The sequence below is a fragment of the Nematostella vectensis genome, chromosome 12 (genome assembly GCF_932526225.1).
Source record: "Nematostella vectensis chromosome 12, jaNemVect1.1, whole genome shotgun sequence".
Taxonomy (NCBI): domain Eukaryota; kingdom Metazoa; phylum Cnidaria; class Anthozoa; order Actiniaria; family Edwardsiidae; genus Nematostella; species Nematostella vectensis.
The window spans coordinates 14,103,223-14,125,329 of record NC_064045.1 but is presented as its reverse complement, the minus strand read 5'-3'; the positions used below and the strand labels follow the sequence as shown (position 1 = coordinate 14,125,329).

Below are 22,107 nucleotides of genomic sequence, written 5' to 3'. Positions count from 1 at the left end.
AACACGCGCACGTCAACGATCTAGCACATTAGAACACATAGAACAATGCGCGTAAACAATCAACACGAGCCGGGCCATTGCAAACTTTTGTTTTTTTTAATGGTTAATTACATTTGTACACTCTCAGTTTTAAAAAATAAATTGGAAGGAATGTGCAGTAAGTATGACTACACCAATTCATTAGTTGTCGGTTTGCCTTGGCGCGTTATTTGCGAGTTCCCTTCGAGCTTTGACCGATCCCATCACATCGTGCCTAAGCGTGACCGATAATACTTCTCGGCGGCTAGTCGTTGGTTACTGTCTGATTCGGAGGGTTGTGGATTTAAGGTTATGCTGTTGAAGTAAAGAGGTAATTAAGTGAGAACTGGTACAGATCTGTTAGAGTGTTTTTATTAACTACACTTAAGCGTATTACACTTTATTGTGATCTGATTCTATTGTTCTCTTTTGTGTTTTACTTATTATTACCCTTTGACTATCACACTTCGTTTCACGGGTTAATGAAAACCACTCTAACACTGAAAGAGGGTAGCTTCTTTTTAAATAGATATTCTGTGAATTGGTCACATGCCCGGAGAGACCCGGCAGTGCAGATAGGCTCACGCGGAGCTGCACCATCGTCTCCCTAGACGGACGGGTGCCAACGACGACGACGGTGACATGCCTATACAAGGTGCAATCCTGTATCAACCTATGACTAAATCATCCATTGCCCTCTCACCCCCCCCCCCCCCCCACCCCCCACCCCACCCCCGACCTCTAGACAATAGAGAACTTAATCAGCGATGGACGGCAACCGGAGGCTCAACGTTTTCTTTCTTAGCAAATTCTTGCTCCGTGAAAGTAGACTATCTAGAGAATTACAATTTTTGAATTTGTGCCATAGAACATTTAAACTTGCATACCTTTCGTATAGAATATTTTGTGATGATTTTCTTGTATGTAGTAATTTCTCATCCAGACTGTAAATTGACAAAACGCCTATGAACATCCTGATAGATGAAACTAAAAGAGTAATTTAATTCACTTACCTTACATATAGAGGGTTGTGCTCACTAAAAAGACTCTCTGTGGGACTTCTGGATCTAAGGGAAAAAAATACACTAACTGAGATAAGTAATCTGTAAACTTTAGCTATTGAGCGGGTTGCTGCTTGGTAGCGAGGATTCTACAAAATACTAGAAAAAGTTGTTTGCCCCCCCCAAAACCACCCCCCGACTCAGCCACCCCTCCCCCCACACAGACACACTCAGCAAATACAAGAATTGACTGGGCCCATTGGTTGCGTGACATCTAGCCATTGCTTGTTATGGACGTCTAGAACGTTGGCCCCATTGGTTGCGTGACATCTAGCCATTGCTTGTTATGGACGTCTAGACTAGAAAAGGTTGGAGGCATATGGAGGAAGGAGAAGATTGTGTGACTGCTGTTTACGTGACATCTATATTCTTATACGTTATCTGATTGTTAGCTGATGGACTCCTAGATAAGGTAATAAATGAAGTCTTCTTCCCTACCTATGAGGCCATGAATTGAGAGAGTTGAGTCTTTCATCCGAGTTTATTTTGCGTTGAGGACCTCTACAGCAAAAAAATCAAATCAATCCTTTTCTCTTAAATGAATTTTTCCACTGAGTTCGCCTACCTATTTGGTATATTTTCTTTCAGTAGAATTCCATTCTGATTTTTACTGGAAGTCAGAATCGGATAATTAGAAACGCAATGAGTTAGGTGGTGATGGAGAGACGGACAACAGCAGAAATGTATTACCTTGGGTTTATCGCGCCTTCCTTTAGTGTCTGACTCCTTCTTCTTCGAAACCTATGAAATAAAAAATAAATAGATAAAATATTTTTTCTTCTAAACCTTTCCCTAGCTTTCCTCATCAATGATACAGTGGAATTAAAAAGAAGAAAGGAAATGTTACCCCAAAGTTTCCTTGTTTTCATATAATTCCTTTATAGGTATGGATACACGAATATAACAAAAACGAATCTAAGATGCTTATGTAAAATGTTTCAATTTCGTAAATATCTCGTTTCGCTATCGACACACAAAAAACAATCACACACATGACAAAACCACCACTAAAAATACAGACACGTCACATCACAAGACAGAGATCACGTCACGTCACAAGACAGAGATCACGTCACGTCACAAGACAGAGATCACGTCACGTCACAAGACAGACATCACGTCACGTCACAAGACAGAGATCACGTCACGTCACAAGACAGACATCACGTCACGTCACAAGACAGAGATCACGTCACGTCACAAGACAGAGATCACGTCACGTCACAAGACAGACATCACGTTAAAATAGGACACCCCGACACAACCAACCCTCACACTTTAGAAGGGGTTGCGTGATTCTTACCCCCAGACAAACACGGCTATCACCCCGACACAACCAACCCTCACACTTTAGAAGGGTTTGCGTAATTCTTACCTCCAGACAAACACGGCTATCACTCTGACACAAACAACCCTCACAATGCGTCACACCTTAAAAAGGGTTGCGTGATTCTTACCTCCAGACAAACACGGCTATCACCCAGACACAAACAACCCTAACAATGCGCCACACCTTATAAAGGGTTACGTGATTCATACCTCTAGACAAACACGGCTATCACCCCGACACAACCAACCCTCACACTTTAGAAGGGGTTGCGTGATTCTTACCCCCAGACAAACACGGCTATCACCCCGACACAACCAACCCTCACACTTTAGAAGGGGTTGCGTGATTCTTACCCCCAGACAAACACGGCTATCACCCCGACACAACCAACCCTCACACTTTAGAAGGGGTTGCGTGATTCTTACCCCCAGACAAACACGGCTATCACCCCGACACAAACAACCCTCACACTTTAGAAGGGGTTGCGTGATTCTTACCCCCAGACAAACACGGCTATCACCCCGACACAAACAACCCTCAAAATGCGCCACACCTTAGTAAGGGTTGCGTGATTCTTACCTCCAGACAAACACGGCTATCACTCCGACACAAACAACCCCTGCACTGATTGCGCCTGCCACGAGCCGCCCACGTGAATAAACGGACCTTAACCTCCCAATGCCATTGGTCAATTGATTTGGCATCACCATAGGAACACTAGGGCTTATCCGATAAGATGGAGTGGTAGTGTCGGAGCTGGAAATGGTTGCTGTGACGACTGTTGACGTCATGGCATGTGTTGAGGATTGTGAAAAGGCAGTTGTTTTGTTTTCTCGTTTGGCTGATGACTGGGAGATGAGCGTTAGTGAGGGCTTGTCTGAAGGATAAAATACATAATGGCAAACATGAAAGTGATACCTTGAAACGTTGCATTGCATTATGGATAAGGGGTGCGTTTCAAGATGCTTAATTATAGTCTCCTTAGCGGCCGATTTGAGATCTCAGATGTATAATGAAACTCTATCATAACATTTTTCAGGGGATAGGCCTTTAAAACTAATAACGCATGGGCTACCTGTGCCACACATGACGTAATTTACTTACAAAGACACGTGACGTGAATGGGCTCGCTCCAGGTTCCGTCTTCTCCACACTGCGTGGAATGGGTCCCGCCGTCCCGCGGGACGAACCCGGGATTACATCGAATGTAACACGTGTCCCTGAATGCATTGCTCTGCGCCCGCGCACAGCGAGCAGGGTATACGTGACTGTTATTAACTGGAGTCAGCGGTGAACAATAGTTAGCTGCAAAGATAAAATACAGTAGCTCAACGTTTGTCATTCCTATGTGCGCTCTCACTGATTGATAAATGGGCCATACGGAAACAACGCAACACTTTGCGATAAAAAGTTTCTCAAAACACTGTATGAAAATATTGTCCTCGTTTGCATGCGTCGCAAGTAAACTTGTGCCTTGGATTTGTCCATCTTTTTATGGCCCGTGAGTTTCTCCCTTAGGAAACATTCTTGGGATTCCTAGGCTCCAGTCCCTCCCGTGCACGTCAACAGAGCTATATACACCGTACCCTATATACACCATACCCTATATACCCCATACCCTATATACACCATACCCTATATACACCATACCCAATATACACCATACCCTATATACACCATACCCTATATACACCATACCCTATATACACCATACCCTATATACACCATACCCTATATACACCATACCCTATATACACCATACCCTATATACACCATACCCTATATACACCATACCCTATATACACCATACCCTATATACACCATACCCTATATACACCATACCCAATATACACCATACCCTATATACACCATACCCTATATACACCATACCCTATATACACCATACCCTATATACACCATACCCTATATACACCATACCCAATATACACCATACCCTATATACACCATACCCTATATACACCATACCCTATATACACCATACCCTATATACACCATTCCCTATATACACCATACCCAATATACACCATACCCTATATACACCATACCCTATATACACCATACCCTATATACACCATACCCTATATACACCATACCCTATATACACCATACCCTATATACACCATACCCTATATACACCATACCCTATATACACCATACCCTATATACACCATACCCAATATACACCATACCCTATATACACCATACCCTATATACACCATATCCTATATACACCATACCCTATATACACCATACCCTATATACACCATACCCTTTATACACCATACCCTATATACACCATACCCTATATACACCATACCCTATATACACCATACCCTATATACACCATACCCTATATACACCATACCCTATATACACCATACCCTATATACACCATACCCTATATACACCATACCCTAGATACACCATATCCTATATACACCATACCCTGTATACACCATACCCTGTATACACCATACCCTGTATACACCATACACTGTATACACCATACCCTGTATACACCATACCCTGTATACACCATCCCTGTATACACCATACCCTGTATACACCATACCCTGTATACACCATACCCTATATACACCATACCCTATATACACCATACCCTATATACACCATATCCTATATACACCATATCCTATATACACCATACTCTATATACACCATACCCTATATACACCATACCCTATATACACCATACCCTATATACACCATATACACCATACCCTTTATACACCATACCCAATCAGATACACTTCAGTGCGAAACGCGACATGGGCCACCGAATTTAACAGACAATTACTCATCTAAACCATGCGAGGGGAACAGTCCTCATTGAAATAGACTTTATAGAAGAATTCCGTCGTGTTCTGATGCTCATTTCTTTGCCACGTTTATTGGCTAGAGAAGTTGTCAATCAAATAGCACTTTTCTCCGGTTCTTATTGGATTATAAACGTAATAACGGGTCGGTTTAAACGTGTAACGAGCGTCGTACTGTAACCAGAAACTCACGTATATAATAGCAGTACTAAATAGTTTGATCGAAGAGAGACCTCGTGACTCCACACAATATTGCCACCTATCGCTAACAAACAAGTCATAGACAAATACACTTAAATGCCTTCACCCATGCCTTCACTTACGTTTATAATAGCAGTAGTATATAGTGTGCCCGTAGCGAGACCTTGTCACTCGGTAAGGGTGGGCGCCCCCGTAGTCATTCTTTGTAGACAAAGTGTAGTATTCTGTCTCGTAATAAATAAATTCCCTCGTGGCCGTAGCCCCCCTGACTCTCTGGCATGAACTACTCGCGTACGCTATTAGGTAGAAGGGCGAGACCAGGGGGAGGTCAATCGCAGTGCGCTTGTCTCCCTTGGTGCTACAGCAGAAGAAAATTTTCCTATAAGAGAAAAAAGCATGAGAAAGATCAATTATAGCAAGTCGGTTTATAATATTTGGCATTTAGACAGACAGACGGGGAAAAAGACAGGCCGAAGGACAGGAATACCGACTGACAGAAACAGACGGGGGAAAAGACAGGCCGAAGGACAGGAACACCGACTGACAGAAACAGACGGGGGAAAAGACAGGCCGAAGGACAGGAATACCGACTGACAGAAACAGACGGGGGAAAAGACAGGCCGAAGGACAGATAGAAGGGACAGATGGACGGATAGACGGGTGGACAAGACAGGCAGACAGACGGAGACTCACGTTTGCAAACTGTATCTTCCTTTTGGTAGGGTCCCATTACGGCGATTTCTATTAGTCCCATTATCATTTCTCTCGTCGTCCCATACCACCCACCCTGAGTCTAGCCCAACAGGACATCCTGCTTCCCCCTGATACACACAATACTGTCCAACTGGCCAGGGGGGTCTATTTGCGCCGTTGAATGTATCGACTTTGATACAGAACTCTCGCTGCACGTCCTTAGTGACAAACCCTGCCAAGTGATAGCTGGGGGACCGGCTTGTTTGCGGATTGGTGTTTTCACAGTCTTGGAAAAGAACGCCAGTTTTCCAAGAAGTAGTCAGGGATCTTGGACATCCGTCAACAGCTCTAGGAATCCCATAACTCCCTGCGGGCCAGTCTAGTGCCTTAATGAAAAATTACAACAATAGTAAACAAACAATAGTCAACAATAGTAACCAAACAATATTTCAACGAACAATAGTAAACAAACAATAGTTTAACAATAGGAGACAGACAATAAATCAACGCAAGGTTGAAGTGGCAGTAGTTTTGCCGAGACTTCTTGGCCATTCAGCGAAACTAATCTTGACCATTTCAACTTTGTTTTGATCTTCGATTTATTTCCCTGATCCCCCTAGTAATACCATCTCTAGTAATACCACCTAGTTATTCTACAGTTTGTCTGTAGTCCCTTTTATTTATGTTATTCTACAGCTTGTCTGTAGTCTCTTTAGTCATACCAACTAGTCATTTTACAGTTTGTCTGTAGTCTCTTCGTTCATACCACCTAGTCATTCTACAGTTTGTCTGTAGTCTCTTCGTTCATACCACCTAGTCATTCTACAGTTTGTCTGTAGTCTCTTCATTCATACCACCTAGTCATTCTACAGTTTGTCTGTAGTCTCTTCATTCATACCACCTAGTCATTGTACAGTTTGGTTGTAGTCTCTTCATTCATACCACCTAGTCAATCTACAGTTTGTCTGTAGTCTCTTCATCCATACCACCTAGTCATTCTACAGTTTCTCTACAGTCTCTCTAGTCATACCACCTAGTTATTCCATACTTGTCTGTAGTCCTTCGTCAATCTTTTAGTCTTTCTCATCAACAATAGATCAAATAAAACGATTTTCAAAGTATTGCAGATACCATAGTGAAGCTAGCGGGCATCTCAGCTGGCAACACAACTTGTTATGTTTAGTACTTGCCGGGCATTTGGCTGATAGTCATCACTGGCAGCCTCAGTTCATTATAAGTAAATTTTTTTCTGTATTTGAACCTTTGCTTAGAGGGAGATCTCTTCGATCAACTTCTAGGCTTCCAAATTAACAAATAACAGCACAAGTTAAGGGCAAGTTTAGGTAAGACTTATATTTTGATTTATCATTATTTTCAGGAACTTTGTTATGATTTTTAAGCAATTTCGGGGAGGGGAAAAATGACCGCGGAATAACTCGGCCTGTCATATGTTTACAAAATAGCGTCAAGAGCGCAAAGAATTCGTGCTCGCATTGACGGCTTTTGCAAATGGCGCGCGACATCTCTAAGATTTGTTGGCAATGGCGGGACCTGGGAAAAAAACTTTTAAATCAAGATTTTAAAACAGAAAAATAGTTTTTTTCGATCATTTTTCCGGTTTGATAGGCATCTACAAATACTAAGAATTGGGAATCCTATTACTTTTTATCTAATTAAAGATATCACTTAACAAAACATGGAAATTTAATTAGCGTCATTATCTATTTGATTACTGTCTGATCAATGAAGATATGCCTGAACAAATTCCAAATGACTGCTACAAACATATCTTTTCCTTTGGAAATTCTGCTATAGATAAAAGCATAGCTTATAGAAATAAGAAAGTAATACTTTGCGTTTTTCAATGACGACTACTGGGTTGTTTGTTTTGGTGATAAGAATTAAAAGAATTAGTCGAAAAGGCCTGAACCTTCAGAAGATTTGACAGCGATTTTATTAAATGTAGATTGTAAGAGTATTATGCTATGATAAGTCTCAATGGGTCAAGGGGTTTTACGTGCTCTATCTCTTTGAGGAAATTGTTTTTTTTGTTTTTGTTTTTCGTGCGGAACTCGTGTGAGGTATGTCATATTGTCGGCAGTACCACGGTGGAAACAGTGGAATTCCCTCTAATTCGCAATCACACAAATACATTTGAAGATCCTTATAAAGATAACCTAATATCAGTCTACGCCTGTGACGGTCTATTACTGATGCTGGCGCGGGATCGATATATCATCTTTTTGAGTAAAAATAATAACTGTCAGTTGTCTTCAGCCCGAAGAACTGTTGCGCATGTGTTTCGCATCAGCTTCATTACCTTTAGGTGTAACCCAAATTAAATGCGCAAAACCGCGCGAACAGTGATTTTCAGGGACGCGAGTATTCAGTCTTTAGCAAACTTGAACGAGCCAATCAGCTAGAAATGTCCATCTGTTAATAAACGGTAGTTATCCCGTGTTTTAATATGGAAAAACATGTTTCTAAAGTCATGAAAACAATGCTAAAAGCCTCAGGTCATAGTACATATGTTCTTAATGTCCATCTGTTAATAAACTGTAGTTATCCCGTGTATTAATATGTAAAAACATGTTTCTAAAATCATGAAAACAATGCTAAAAGCCCCAGGTCATAGTACATATATGCTTACCAGTAGAATATGTTGTTATGAGTGCATTTAAGAACACACTCACTAGCAAACCATGGTTCGTGGATGTTAAAAATGATCTCATTGCTACACACAGTCTTTCTGTACACCATTTGCCGATTTAAACCAAAATCCAGCAGAGTTTTATTCATTCTCGTTGTGTTCTTACCATCACGTGTGTTGTGTGATGTTGAGGTCCCACGGTGAACGAGATAAAAGCATTTTTGTTAGTCATCAATAAACCTATATGATATGTGACGACAGACTCTATCTCCAGTCTCAATTTCTCCCCATCAGGATTTCCGGCGTCTTGTGTAATGTACCACAGGATACCCAACACATAGAGGGAAACTTCTTGCCAGCTTTTATTCGGAGTTTTTCATCCGGAAAAATAATTTCCCGACCTTCGCGCATGCCACAAACAAAAGGCAATAAAATCTAAACATGCTCTAAATCTAATTTTAGGCCCAGTTTTAAAATTCTGTGGTTTAAAGCACTTCGTTCGAGTCGAAGTCGCCCTGCAGTTTATTTTGCCGATGAAGTTTAACTGAGGCAAACCGGCTATGCCATGCTGACGAGTCCTAATAAGGACGAAACAGCTGTCCATGGTTGCCGAACTGCACGGGTAATAGACTGTGCTAGCGTCCCGTCTTGGCCCGACTGGTGCCAATGTGTGTATGCTAGTGTGCTTCTAAAGTTCACATTTATGTATACATACTCGCAAGGATAGTTTGGCTATCCGACGGAGTTTTAGACTAGCAAAGGTCGCATGCGTGATCCGCACAATTGGCATCACGCTAGCCCGGTCGCAGCTCTAGATCCCACATGGATCTAAGCTGTGGTTTAAAGCACTTCGTTCGAGTCGAAGTCGCCCTGCAGTTTATTTTGCCGATGAAGTTTAACTGAGGCAAACCGGCTATGCCATGCTGACGAGTCCTAATAAGGACGAAACAGCTGTCCATGGTTGCCGAACTGCACGGGTAATAGACTGTGCTAGCGTCCCGTCTTGGCCCGACTGGTGCCAATGTGTGTATGCTAGTGTGCTTCTAAAGTTCACATTTATGTATACATACTCGCAAGGATAGTTTGGCTATCCGACGGAGTTTTAGACTAGCAAAGGTCGCATGCGTGATCCGCACAATTGGCATCACGCTAGCCCGGTCGCAGCTCTAGATCCCACATGGATCTAAGCTGTGGTTTAAAGCACTTCGTTCGAGTCGAAGTCGCCCTGCAGTTTATTTTGCCGATGAAGTTTAACTGAGGCAAACCGGCTATGCCATGCTGACGAGTCCTAATAAGGACGAAACAGCTGTCCATGGTTGCCGAACTGCACGGGTAATAGACTGTGCTAGCGTCCCGTCTTGGCCCGACTGGTGCCAATGTGTGTATGCTAGTGTGCTTCTAAAGTTCACATTTATGTATACATACTCGCAAGGATAGTTTGGCTATCCGACGGAGTTTTAGACTAGCAAAGGTCGCATGCGTGATCCGCACAATTGGCATCACGCTAGCCCGGTCGCAGCTCTAGATCCCACATGGATCTAAGCTGTGGTTTAAAGCACTTCGTTCGAGTCGAAGTCGCCCTGCAGTTTATTTTGCCGATGAAGTTTAACTGAGGCAAACCGGCTATGCCATGCTGACGAGTCCTAATAAGGACGAAACAGCTGTCCATGGTTGCCGAACTGCACGGGTAATAGACTGTGCTAGCGTCCCGTCTTGGCCCGACTGGTGCCAATGTGTGTATGCTAGTGTGCTTCTAAAGTTCACATTTATGTATACATACTCGCAAGGATAGTTTGGCTATCCGACGGAGTTTTAGACTAGCAAAGGTCGCATGCGTGATCCGCACAATTGGCATCACGCTAGCCCGGTCGCAGCTCTAGATCCCACATGGATCTAAGCTGTGGTTTAAAGCACTTCGTTCGAGTCGAAGTCGCCCTGCAGTTTATTTTGCCGATGAAGTTTAACTGAGGCAAACCGGCTATGCCATGCTGACGAGTCCTAATAAGGACGAAACAGCTGTCCATGGTTGCCGAACTGCACGGGTAATAGACTGTGCTAGCGTCCCGTCTTGGCCCGACTGGTGCCAATGTGTGTATGCTAGTGTGCTTCTAAAGTTCACATTTATGTATACATACTCGCAAGGATAGTTTGGCTATCCGACGGAGTTTTAGACTAGCAAAGGTCGCATGCGTGATCCGCACAATTGGCATCACGCTAGCCCGGTCGCAGCTCTAGATCCCACATGGATCTAAGCTGTGGTTTAAAGCACTTCGTTCGAGTCGAAGTCGCCCTGCAGTTTATTTTGCCGATGAAGTTTAACTGAGGCAAACCGGCTATGCCATGCTGACGAGTCCTAATAAGGACGAAACAGCTGTCCATGGTTGCCGAACTGCACGGGTAATAGACTGTGCTAGCGTCCCGTCTTGGCCCGACTGGTGCCAATGTGTGTATGCTAGTGTGCTTCTAAAGTTCACATTTATGTATACATACTCGCAAGGATAGTTTGGCTATCCGACGGAGTTTTAGACTAGCAAAGGTCGCATGCGTGATCCGCACAATTGGCATCACGCTAGCCCGGTCGCAGCTCTAGATCCCACATGGATCTAAGCTGTGGTTTAAAGCACTTCGTTCGAGTCGAAGTCGCCCTGCAGTTTATTTTGCCGATGAAGTTTAACTGAGGCAAACCGGCTATGCCATGCTGACGAGTCCTAATAAGGACGAAACAGCTGTCCATGGTTGCCGAACTGCACGGGTAATAGACTGTGCTAGCGTCCCGTCTTGGCCCGACTGGTGCCAATGTGTGTATGCTAGTGTGCTTCTAAAGTTCACATTTATGTATACATACTCGCAAGGATAGTTTGGCTATCCGACGGAGTTTTAGACTAGCAAAGGTCGCATGCGTGATCCGCACAATTGGCATCACGCTAGCCCGGTCGCAGCTCTAGATCCCACATGGATCTAAGCTGTGGTTTAAAGCACTTCGTTCGAGTCGAAGTCGCCCTGCAGTTTATTTTGCCGATGAAGTTTAACTGAGGCAAACCGGCTATGCCATGCTGACGAGTCCTAATAAGGACGAAACAGCTGTCCATGGTTGCCGAACTGCACGGGTAATAGACTGTGCTAGCGTCCCGTCTTGGCCCGACTGGTGCCAATGTGTGTATGCTAGTGTGCTTCTAAAGTTCACATTTATGTATACATACTCGCAAGGATAGTTTGGCTATCCGACGGAGTTTTAGACTAGCAAAGGTCGCATGCGTGATCCGCACAATTGGCATCACGCTAGCCCGGTCGCAGCTCTAGATCCCACATGGATCTAAGCTGTGGTTTAAAGCACTTCGTTCGAGTCGAAGTCGCCCTGCAGTTTATTTTGCCGATGAAGTTTAACTGAGGCAAACCGGCTATGCCATGCTGACGAGTCCTAATAAGGACGAAACAGCTGTCCATGGTTGCCGAACTGCACGGGTAATAGACTGTGCTAGCGTCCCGTCTTGGCCCGACTGGTGCCAATGTGTGTATGCTAGTGTGCTTCTAAAGTTCACATTTATGTATACATACTCGCAAGGATAGTTTGGCTATCCGACGGAGTTTTAGACTAGCAAAGGTCGCATGCGTGATCCGCACAATTGGCATCACGCTAGCCCGGTCGCAGCTCTAGATCCCACATGGATCTAAGCTGTGGTTTAAAGCACTTCGTTCGAGTCGAAGTCGCCCTGCAGTTTATTTTGCCGATGAAGTTTAACTGAGGCAAACCGGCTATGCCATGCTGACGAGTCCTAATAAGGACGAAACAGCTGTCCATGGTTGCCGAACTGCACGGGTAATAGACTGTGCTAGCGTCCCGTCTTGGCCCGACTGGTGCCAATGTGTGTATGCTAGTGTGCTTCTAAAGTTCACATTTATGTATACATACTCGCAAGGATAGTTTGGCTATCCGACGGAGTTTTAGACTAGCAAAGGTCGCATGCGTGATCCGCACAATTGGCATCACGCTAGCCCGGTCGCAGCTCTAGATCCCACATGGATCTAAGCTGTGGTTTAAAGCACTTCGTTCGAGTCGAAGTCGCCCTGCAGTTTATTTTGCCGATGAAGTTTAACTGAGGCAAACCGGCTATGCCATGCTGACGAGTCCTAATAAGGACGAAACAGCTGTCCATGGTTGCCGAACTGCACGGGTAATAGACTGTGCTAGCGTCCCGTCTTGGCCCGACTGGTGCCAATGTGTGTATGCTAGTGTGCTTCTAAAGTTCACATTTAAAATTCCCTAAATTCCTAGGAAAAAAGCTGAACAAGCCATACCACCAGGGTCCAGCGAATGTTTTTGGAACGGGAGAAAGAAATCGAGTAGGAAACATATCTTGAGTTTTCCAGTAAAAAGATCTGGGTTGAATTGACGCCTTTTATCTCAGGGAGCAAAATATTTAAATATTTTAAAATACGCCCCCTTCCCAACCTAACCTAACGAAGGAATTTCCTGTATGGGTTTTAGTACCATAAGGGTGCAGAAGACGTGTTTTTTCTTTCAACATTTAGTACTTTAGCTCTAAATAACGACATTATACTTTCTTTTATATAAAATAGGAATCTTTTTTTAAAAAAAAAGCCCAACCCGAGCCCCTCCCCCCCCCAAAAAAATCCAGAAATTATAAGGGCACGTAACCAGTAGAGGCGATGCTGTGCCTCCCCCCCCTAATGTCCCACTAACATTTTGATGCCATTTTGTCGGTTAATCACGCGCAATTTTTTTCCGCCGTGCTGCTCTCATTGTATTTTTCGATGTGCTCGCTGCTCGATTTATTCAACGACCAAAAATGCTCGGTCTCGCCTGGGTCTCGCATAAAAAACGGGGTGCTCGTGGGGGCTCTAATTAGCGAAGGCGTGCGCCATTTCCTTGGGGTTGGTAGCCTTTAGCGAGCACTAAAGCATTTCCAGCAAAAAATCCTTTACTCTGATCGAGAAAACATTTTATTTGCCTCTTCAGTCTATTGGAAAAAAAAAAATAGTTTGGTCATCGGCCGAGATTTGAAGCTATGAAAAATGGAAAAAAAAATACTTCTAGACATACGCTGAAAAGAATTTTTGGTCCCAGCACCGCTATCAGATACATAGGTACATAGGCACTAGAGATAGAAGGAGACGTCCGCGCATTAGGGAGGCAATAACCCTGTTACGCCACGCACAGCTACGCACAGCTCGCTGTGATGTGTAGTGAGAAATGGTCGGAATCTATATTACATATGGGCGCGCCCTTGGTGTAATGGGAGCAAATGGTTTGGAAACGAGCGAACATAGAGAGCCCCGCCCCCGGGGGCTCGGTCCCTTTTTCTAATATCATAGAGCTAAAAACTCCGACGAGTAAGGGTGGTTGGAATTCCCGGGTTGACAAATTCTCGTATTCGAGTTTTAGAGCTATCATTGTTCTTTATTCAACTTCAGTGATGTCACCTACAAAACTTATAATAGCAGTAGAAAACGCAGTAGTTAGACTTCCCATTTTCGAGCTCACGAAATGAAGCAGAAATACAAACAAAGTGCATTGCTCCAAGACCAGCTATAAGTGGCTAGAATTTCCCGCGCAAAATGCGACTTATCATGCGGGACGCCGCGGGTCATTGCGGGATTGTATACACCACCAGCCAAACAAAGGCCACGGGACAGATGAGTACGTTTCCGCACAATCCTAATATCGCATCTATCTACAGCGATAAACGGATATCATACACTTTAAATAGACATCTGCGTGATTCCTTCTAAAAGGATACTTAAATGATGACGATGCATCAATTTTTCGTCGTTTCTAGGTGAGCGTTGTGCAGAACACTAGAATTCGGAAAATGGCGGGTTCTGAATTAATTGTCCTCAAAGTTACTGCGTAACTAACTACATACCAAGTGCTAAGTTCTCCATGAAAGACCTATATCAGTAATGATCTGCTTTAGAAGATAAATGTATCGGTAGAAAGAGCTGGATTTATATTGCGAGCTTACAAAGTCTACTACGTAAGATTTGAAAAAGATGTAAGAAGTCTTCGGAAGTCTTAGATCGGAAGTCAGAAAGTCATACTAAACGAGTTTATTGCGATGGTTTATCACCAATCTACGCTGTTAATTAAGATTTTAATTAGTATACACTTCTAGAAGACGAAGGAACGCATCTACTGCACGATGTTTTTCCCTCGAAGAAAGCTGCGGATTTTCTTGACATGGATTTTACTGGCCGCTTTATTACAAATTCTGATTTATGCAGTGTTGTTCGTAGATGTTTCTAACGTTCCACGAACAATTTCGAGATCAAAGAATCGGCATTTAGTACAAGCAAGTCAGCTCCAAAGACCTGAAAGACCTGGAATAACTTTACAACTGAAGGATATTGGTAGTTTGGGAATGGACTTGGATCGAGCTCAAGCTATTCCAGACAGTAGAACTTTGAATTTTGCAAAGGACTCATTGAATGCGATGTCAACTTCGGCGCCAGAATTAAAAAAAACTGCCCAAGTTTTAATGACAGAAGAAATTTATGATCTTCTGACAACGGCAATCAAGAAAACAGGGCCAATGTCCACTTTAGCAGAACCAGATTTAAAAAATGTTTTGACTTTGGAAGATGGACGTCCCACCGGGCCGTCCGATGTATTTTTAGCGATAAAGACAACTAGAAATTATCACCAGAGTAGAATGCAAGTTCTGATGAAAACATGGATTTCCTTGGCCAAGGAGCAAGTATGTATATTATATATTTATATTTTACATGCTTGTTTCGAGCTAAATGCTTTGATTTTCTAGTGCAAATGGGATAGATTGAGAAACATTAAAGTTGTGGGGGGAGGGGCAATGGTTCTAGCCAGCTGTGAAATGAGGGAAAACAAAAAAAAGATAAATTGTAAAAGGAACTACAGTAAAAAAAAAAAGGATTTTAAAGTATTATTAATTATTTTATTACTTTTACTTTTTTAAGAACTATTAACACACAAAACACCTTTTTTAGCATCTAATTGTTAGTAACTTTCAACACACCTTTACTCTTTCAAAATCTAATGGTTAGTTACTTCTGATGCCTTTTTAAATATTTAATTATTATTATTTTTCAAGGTGTATGTTTTCTCAGATGGAGATGACCCAGACCTGAACAAATTATTGGGTAAGTGAAAAAAAACTTGCTTTTATTACAGAACCATTAGTATGGAAATTTTTATGTATTTAAAAATTCCTAAGCATCCTTTAACCACTCATTGAGCCAGATACCAGTGTATAAAGCATAAAAGCAGTAAATATGTGGATTTCATTTTCAAACATTTCAATTTAAATTTCTGTTCAAAGAGTTTGGTCAACACCCTGCCCCCCCCCCCCCCCCCCCATGGTTCAGCCACTGGTGGTAACTGTTTCATCTTATTTTGCTTTATTTATCAGGTGGCCATCTGGTTAACACCAAGTGTGAATCCTCACATCATAGGTAAACCACTAGAAATAATAAGACTGTGCCTTTTGCGTGTTACCCTGGACTCTTTTGTGTATTTCCCTGGACTCTTTTGTGTTACCCTGGACTCTTGTGTGTTACCCTGGACTCTTGTGTATTTCCCTGGACTCTTTTTTGTGTTACCCTGGACTCTTGTGTATTTCCCTGGACTCTTTTGTGTGTTACCCTGGGCTCTTGTGTATTTCCTTGGACTCTTGTGTATTTCCCTGGACTCTTTTGTGTGTTACCGTGGACTCTTGTGTATTTCCCTGGACTCTTTTGTATTTCCCTGGACTCTTTTGTGTGTTACCCTGGACTCTTGTGTATTTCCCTGGACTCTTTTGTGTGTTACCCTGGACTCTTGTGTATTTCCCTGGACTCTTTTGTGTGTTACCCTGGACTCTTGTGTGTTACCCTGGACTCTTTTGTTTATTTCCCTGGACTCTTGTGTGTGTTACCCTGGACTCTTGTGTGTGTTACCCTGGACTCTTGTGTATTTCCCTGGACTCTTTTGTGTGTTACCCTGGACTCTTTTGTGTGTTACCCCACAGGTAGCCCAGGCTCTGTCAATAAGTAATTTGAACCGACCGGCTCATTGACTGTTAATAGAGAGAACATAAGGAGTTGTTACTTTATGCAAGTATTCTTCCATAATAATGTAACAAATTCAATCCAACTTTACCCTGGACTCTTTTGCATGTTATGCTGGACTCTTTTGTGTGTTACCCTGGACTCTTTTGTGTGTTTTCCTGAGATGTTTTGTGTGTTGCCCTGGACTCTATTGTGTGTTACCCTGGACTCTTTTGTGTGTTACCCTGGACTCTTTTGTGTGTTACCCTGGACTCTTTTGTGTGTTGCCCTGGACTCTTTTGTGTGTTACCCTGGACTCTTTTGTGTGTTACCCTAAACTCTTTGTGTGTTACCCTGGCCTTTTTTGTGTGTTACCCTGGACTCTTTTGCATGTTACCCTGGACTCTTTTGCATGTTACCCTGGACTCTTTTGCATGTTACGCGGGATTTTGCAATACATTTTTCTTTAAAAATCAAAATTTTGTGGGATTCTTTAGTGAATCACGCGCTAAATTATACGGAATATCAACTGTACCTCAAACTACATTTTGTACCGAAGGAAAGCACAAAATAACTTGAAAAGGTTATTTTTTTTCGTGAAAATATCTTAGGCAAGTTTTCATTCGTTCCGAGCCACCAGCCAATTGAAAAAGATATTTTATTATTAGCCCTACGCCTTCACGGTTTAGCAAAGAACGCCTAGTCATTTTATTTGTTTTCGAAATTCAGTTTGAAACATCTCACTCTTACGAAGAATATCTCTCATTTTTTACTATTAATAGAGGTAAGAATCCTAAAAGAACACATCAGCTGTGCAATAAAATGTTTTGTCTTTCAAAATTTAGCCAAATTACGCGGAAATTTGTGGATTACGCAGATAACGCGGAAAAAGCCAAATTACGCGCTTCCGCACAAGCGGGTAATTCCAGAAGCCCTGCCCTGGACTCATTTGTGTGTTACCCTGGACTCTTTTGCATGTTACCCTGGACTTTTTTGTGTGTTACCCTGGAATCTTTTGTGTGTTACCCTGGACTCTTTTGCATGTTACCCTGGACTTTTTTGTGTGTTACCCTGGACTCTTTTGCATGTTACCCTGGACTTTTTTGTGTGTTACCCTGGAATCTTTTGTGTGTTACCCTGGAATCTTTTGTATGTTTTCCTGGGATGTTGTGTGTGTTGCCATGGATAAAAAATAAATAAAACTATGATCAGCTGAAATCTTGTCAATCTCACAAGCAAGCCCAGCCCAGGGTAGAAATCCCATTGTTTTTTATGCTTTTAAGATGCCTATATCAATAGGTTCTTGATCGTGCATATTCTTCTTATTATTATTCCAGAGCTGCACTGTGCTGTAAGATGCAGGCTGAACTCAACTACTTTTGGGAAAAGTCAAATGAGAGGTAGTTAAAATTATGTGTAGAAATTACTGTTGCATTGTCAAGTATCAAGCAGAGTTATTGTTATACCCAATTTTAAGGCGATACTCACATGTCACATACAATAAAGTGAAGACATCTAAGGTCTGATCCGTATGTTGTCTTCCTGCAAAATCTAACTGTTTGGATTAAGCGCACAAACAATTTGACAGATTTTAGTTTTGTGCTTAACCAAAACTCCTAAAATGTCAACTTTGATTTCCTGCAATCCATTGACGACTAATTTAGTGTGACTCTTGAATTAACATTAAACCCAATGTATTTGTGTTGATACAAATTGGCAATTACGTTTGACTCGGCAGGCACAAGGCATCTCAATCGGGCCTAGGTCAGCCTGAAACAACAGTGTGTCTCCAAAGTCCTGGTTTATCTTTTTTGTTGAATGTTTCTGTTTTAGGTGGTTCTGTCATTTCGACGATGATAATTATGTCAACTTTCCAGCCCTAATCAAACTTCTTCGGGAGCATAACCACACATATCCCCACTACATTGGCAAGCCTAGTATTAATCACAAAATGCAGGTAATATTTTTATTTATTTACTTTGCATGTTGTTTAATCTGTCTGTAGCTCATGCTATGGGTTGGGGTAAAATTGTACTTGCTCCCACTCCATGTGTGTGCAAGTACGTGGTTTGTGAGTGGTAGGTATAGAAAGACTACAGACAATAAGCTGAGAAAAAAAAAACTACTGTAGGTGGTCTGTGTTGGATGGTGAAATCAGACGAATTCATAATTTACCCCTGGAAAATACCTGAATAGAAAAATTCACAAAAGAAATATAAACCACCTCTGACTAGCTGGATATTCATAATTCAGAGCAGTAGTAGGCCACGTAAGATTGGGGGGCACAATACAGAAATATTAAGAAATAATGCGCCTCTTCTGGTCATTTTCTTATAATGTTGGAAAAATTTGGGGAGGTACATGCCCCCAGTGCCCAACCCCCTGCTACGGCCCTGTATTTTAAAGTTTTATATGGGTTTCAGAAATAATGCTAGAAGAAATTTAAGGCATATGTTACAGTACAATTTGCTCAACCGAATTTATTTTTTTTTTTTTTAGGGATATGATCGTGAAAAAAATTACAAGGTAATATCTTACGCAATACCACTATATAATAGGTCCCTTATTTTTAATGTTTGTGCCTGTCAAAACCCACACACAGTTATCCCTTTTTAAGCCACCCATTTCAAAAACCCTCTGTAGAATCAGCAACTTTTCACAATTTGTAGATTACAATGTGATACAACAATATTTCATGACATGTTTTGTCACATTTTATTACATCATTAGCCTCTACTAAGCAGGGGGGTGCACAGTTATTGCTATTTTGATGCAGAGTGGGGCTCAATAAGATGTGACCTTGTGTGGCCAAGGGGGGAGGGGTGTACTTCAAAACAGTTAGCCCCCTTTCCCCTGTGCTTTTTTTCCTGTCACCCCTGTTCACACATTGCATAATATATGTTTTCCTTCTTCTACCATCAGATGGTAAGCTTCTGGTTTGCCACAGGGGGAGCAGGTTTATGTCTGAGTAGAGTTCTCGTGGCTAGAATGGCTGAGTATTTTAGGTGAGAATCTTTAAAGTACTTAAAGGGCTCAGTGAGCTTATAAGATGACTTAGCTCTTTGGCATTAGCAATAATGCTCCCAAGTACATCCCAATAGACGACATACAGAGGCATACAATGCTCCCAAGTACATCCCTCTAGAGGACATACAGAGGCTTACAATGCTCCCAAGTACATCCCTGTAGAGGACATACAAAGGCATACAATGCTCCCAAGTACATCCTTCTAGAGGACATACAGAGGCTTACAATGCTCCCAAGTACATCCCTCTAGACGACATACAGAGGCTTACAATGCTCCCAAGTACATCCCTCTAGAGGACATACAAAGGCTTACAATGCTCCCAAGTACATCCCTCTAGACGACATACAGAGGCTTACAATCATCCCTGTACCAGGGGGGGGGGGGGGTTACAAGGCTACCTGCATTTAGACTAAATGTCTTAATCATTAATCGGCTCTCCTTTTTTCCTATAATTTTATGAGCTTGAGACACTGAGAAAAACCATAGACTATGTCTCTCCTCGAGATCATATACTGATCTTATCACCATGTGCCAGATTATCGTCACCTCCCATTCACATGACTTCACAAACCCTACCCGTTTTCTATTCCTTCTGCTCTGCATCATGGTTCTGATGTAATTGTACATCTTTTTTTTTAGAAATCATGCATTTGTGCAGACTTGTGACCGTATTGGCTTACCAGATGATTGTGTCCTCGGATACATAGCTGGTGAGTAATCATTTTACTTGTTTAAATTTTGTTCAAGAAGAGCAGGCACCACCTCCTGGATCCACCACTTGGGTTCTGTCTTGTTCTAATGATTATAATGATGGTAGCATGATGATGATGATGACAGTAGCATGCAGTAGATAATGATGATGACTGTAGCATACAGTCATCATCATAGATGATGATGATGAAGGTGCATGCCATAGATGATGTTGATGGAAAAATGCAGTAGATAATGGTGATGGTAGCATGAAATAGATGATGATGGTAGCATGCATTAGATGATGATGACAGTAGCATGCAGTAGATGATAATGATGGTAGCATGCAGTAGATGATGATGACAGTAGCATGCAGTAGATGATGATGACAGTAGCATGCAGTAGATGATGGTGATGACAACAGTAGCATGCAGTAGATGATGGTGATGACAACAGTAGCATGCAGTAGATGACGATGACAACAGTAGCATGCAGTACATGATCATGACAGTTGTATGCAGTAGAAGATAATGATGATAACAGCTGTTTTTTCTTTACCTTCAGAGTATGCTCTTGGTGTGAAATTGAAAAAAAGTAATCTTTTCCACTCTCATCTTGAGGGATTGAGGTTCATACGACAAGAAGAGCTAAGGGATCAGGTTTGTATAAATAATATAGTTATTGAATACTGTGTGTTTGATTGTATGACTTAAAGTAGGTATACTTGTATAGGTGAAAAGTAATTTTCTTTTTATTTCGGAAAGCTTCAAAACAGTCAAAATCACCTGGAATAACCAAACTAATCATAAAAGCTTTTTGATTGAAAAAGAGCATTTCTTCAAGGAACACCTTGAAATTTCATTGGAAAAACCAGTTCAATACTCAACATATAATCCATTTCATGTGAGAAGAAAATCCTTTGACACCGAGCTGTTGTGGGTAATCCATAACACCAGTCTTGTCAAAGGAAAATGGCAGGTGCTTTCCGGCATGATGGCTGCAGCCATTTCTGGAGGAGGTTGGCATACAAATAGTCATGTGATTGTTTAGTGTCGCCTGAATGATGGCCACGGTGCAGTGCTGTGGTACCATGTGCATGGCTTAGAAAACCGTCAGTTAATTACACTCATCATTTACTGTCTTATGAATTTTAGGTGACATTTAGTCACGGATATATGGGCAGTTTCTACAACCGTCTTAAAATTTCCGGACCATTCAGTGAAGCAATTGACCCAAGCAGGTACGTTGTAGGTGGGAATGTGTTTGTGTTGAGTGATCAAGGTAGAACAGAATACTTTGTAGCCTGCATAACTTGTGCAAAGGTTGGGGTGGGGTAGTAATTACTTTGATTTTTATTGATTTAATGTTTTGTTTTCAGGTTCATGTCGGTGCATTGTTTGTTGTACCCTGGAACAATTTGGTGCCCCCCGCATATATGAACATATTTCATAACATTTCACTGCAGTATAATATGAAAATTTTTTATATTTGAATAAAATGTTTTTATAAATATTCTTATTTTTGTAGAATGAAAAATTTTTTAAAAAAGAATAAAAACA

The 22,107-nt window shown here is 41.9% G+C and overlaps 2 protein-coding genes across 4 annotated transcripts; one reads left to right on the top strand and one right to left on the bottom strand.

Moving 5' to 3' along the window:
* Positions 1-77: 77 nt before the first annotated feature.
* On the bottom strand, positions 78-9,373 carry LOC5520256. Of its 3 annotated transcripts, XM_032365271.2 has the most exons (11): positions 8,978-9,363; positions 6,162-6,547; positions 5,591-5,847; positions 3,514-3,714; positions 2,989-3,286; positions 1,770-1,820; positions 1,645-1,689; positions 1,518-1,580; positions 1,032-1,085; positions 906-962; positions 78-333 (listed from the first exon to the last, which is right to left on the bottom strand). In XM_032365271.2, exons 1-11 carry the CDS (start codon positions 9,041-9,043, stop codon positions 243-245), a joined length of 1,569 nt encoding a protein of 522 aa, XP_032221162.1. In that variant the 5' UTR covers positions 9,044-9,363; the 3' UTR covers positions 78-242. The 3 variants fall into 3 exon arrangements, with proteins under 3 accessions (XP_032221162.1, XP_048576214.1, XP_032221163.1); XM_048720257.1 differs by lacking the exon at positions 906-962 and having other exon boundaries at positions 8,978-9,371; XM_032365272.2 differs by lacking the exon at positions 78-333 and having other exon boundaries at positions 921-962; positions 1,037-1,085; positions 8,978-9,373.
* A 5,042-nt stretch (positions 9,374-14,415) lies between these two features.
* Positions 14,416-22,058, top strand: LOC116603670 (beta-1,3-N-acetylglucosaminyltransferase manic fringe). The gene is made up of 11 exons (XM_048720126.1): positions 14,416-15,527; positions 15,897-15,945; positions 16,215-16,257; positions 18,168-18,230; positions 18,664-18,787; positions 19,330-19,356; positions 19,753-19,835; positions 20,498-20,568; positions 21,113-21,207; positions 21,703-21,788; positions 21,927-22,058. The coding sequence occupies exons 1-11, from the start codon at positions 14,973-14,975 to the stop codon at positions 21,985-21,987; spliced, it is 1,257 nt and encodes a 418-aa protein (XP_048576083.1). The 5' UTR covers positions 14,416-14,972; the 3' UTR covers positions 21,988-22,058.
* The last annotated feature ends 49 nt before the right edge of the window (positions 22,059-22,107 follow it).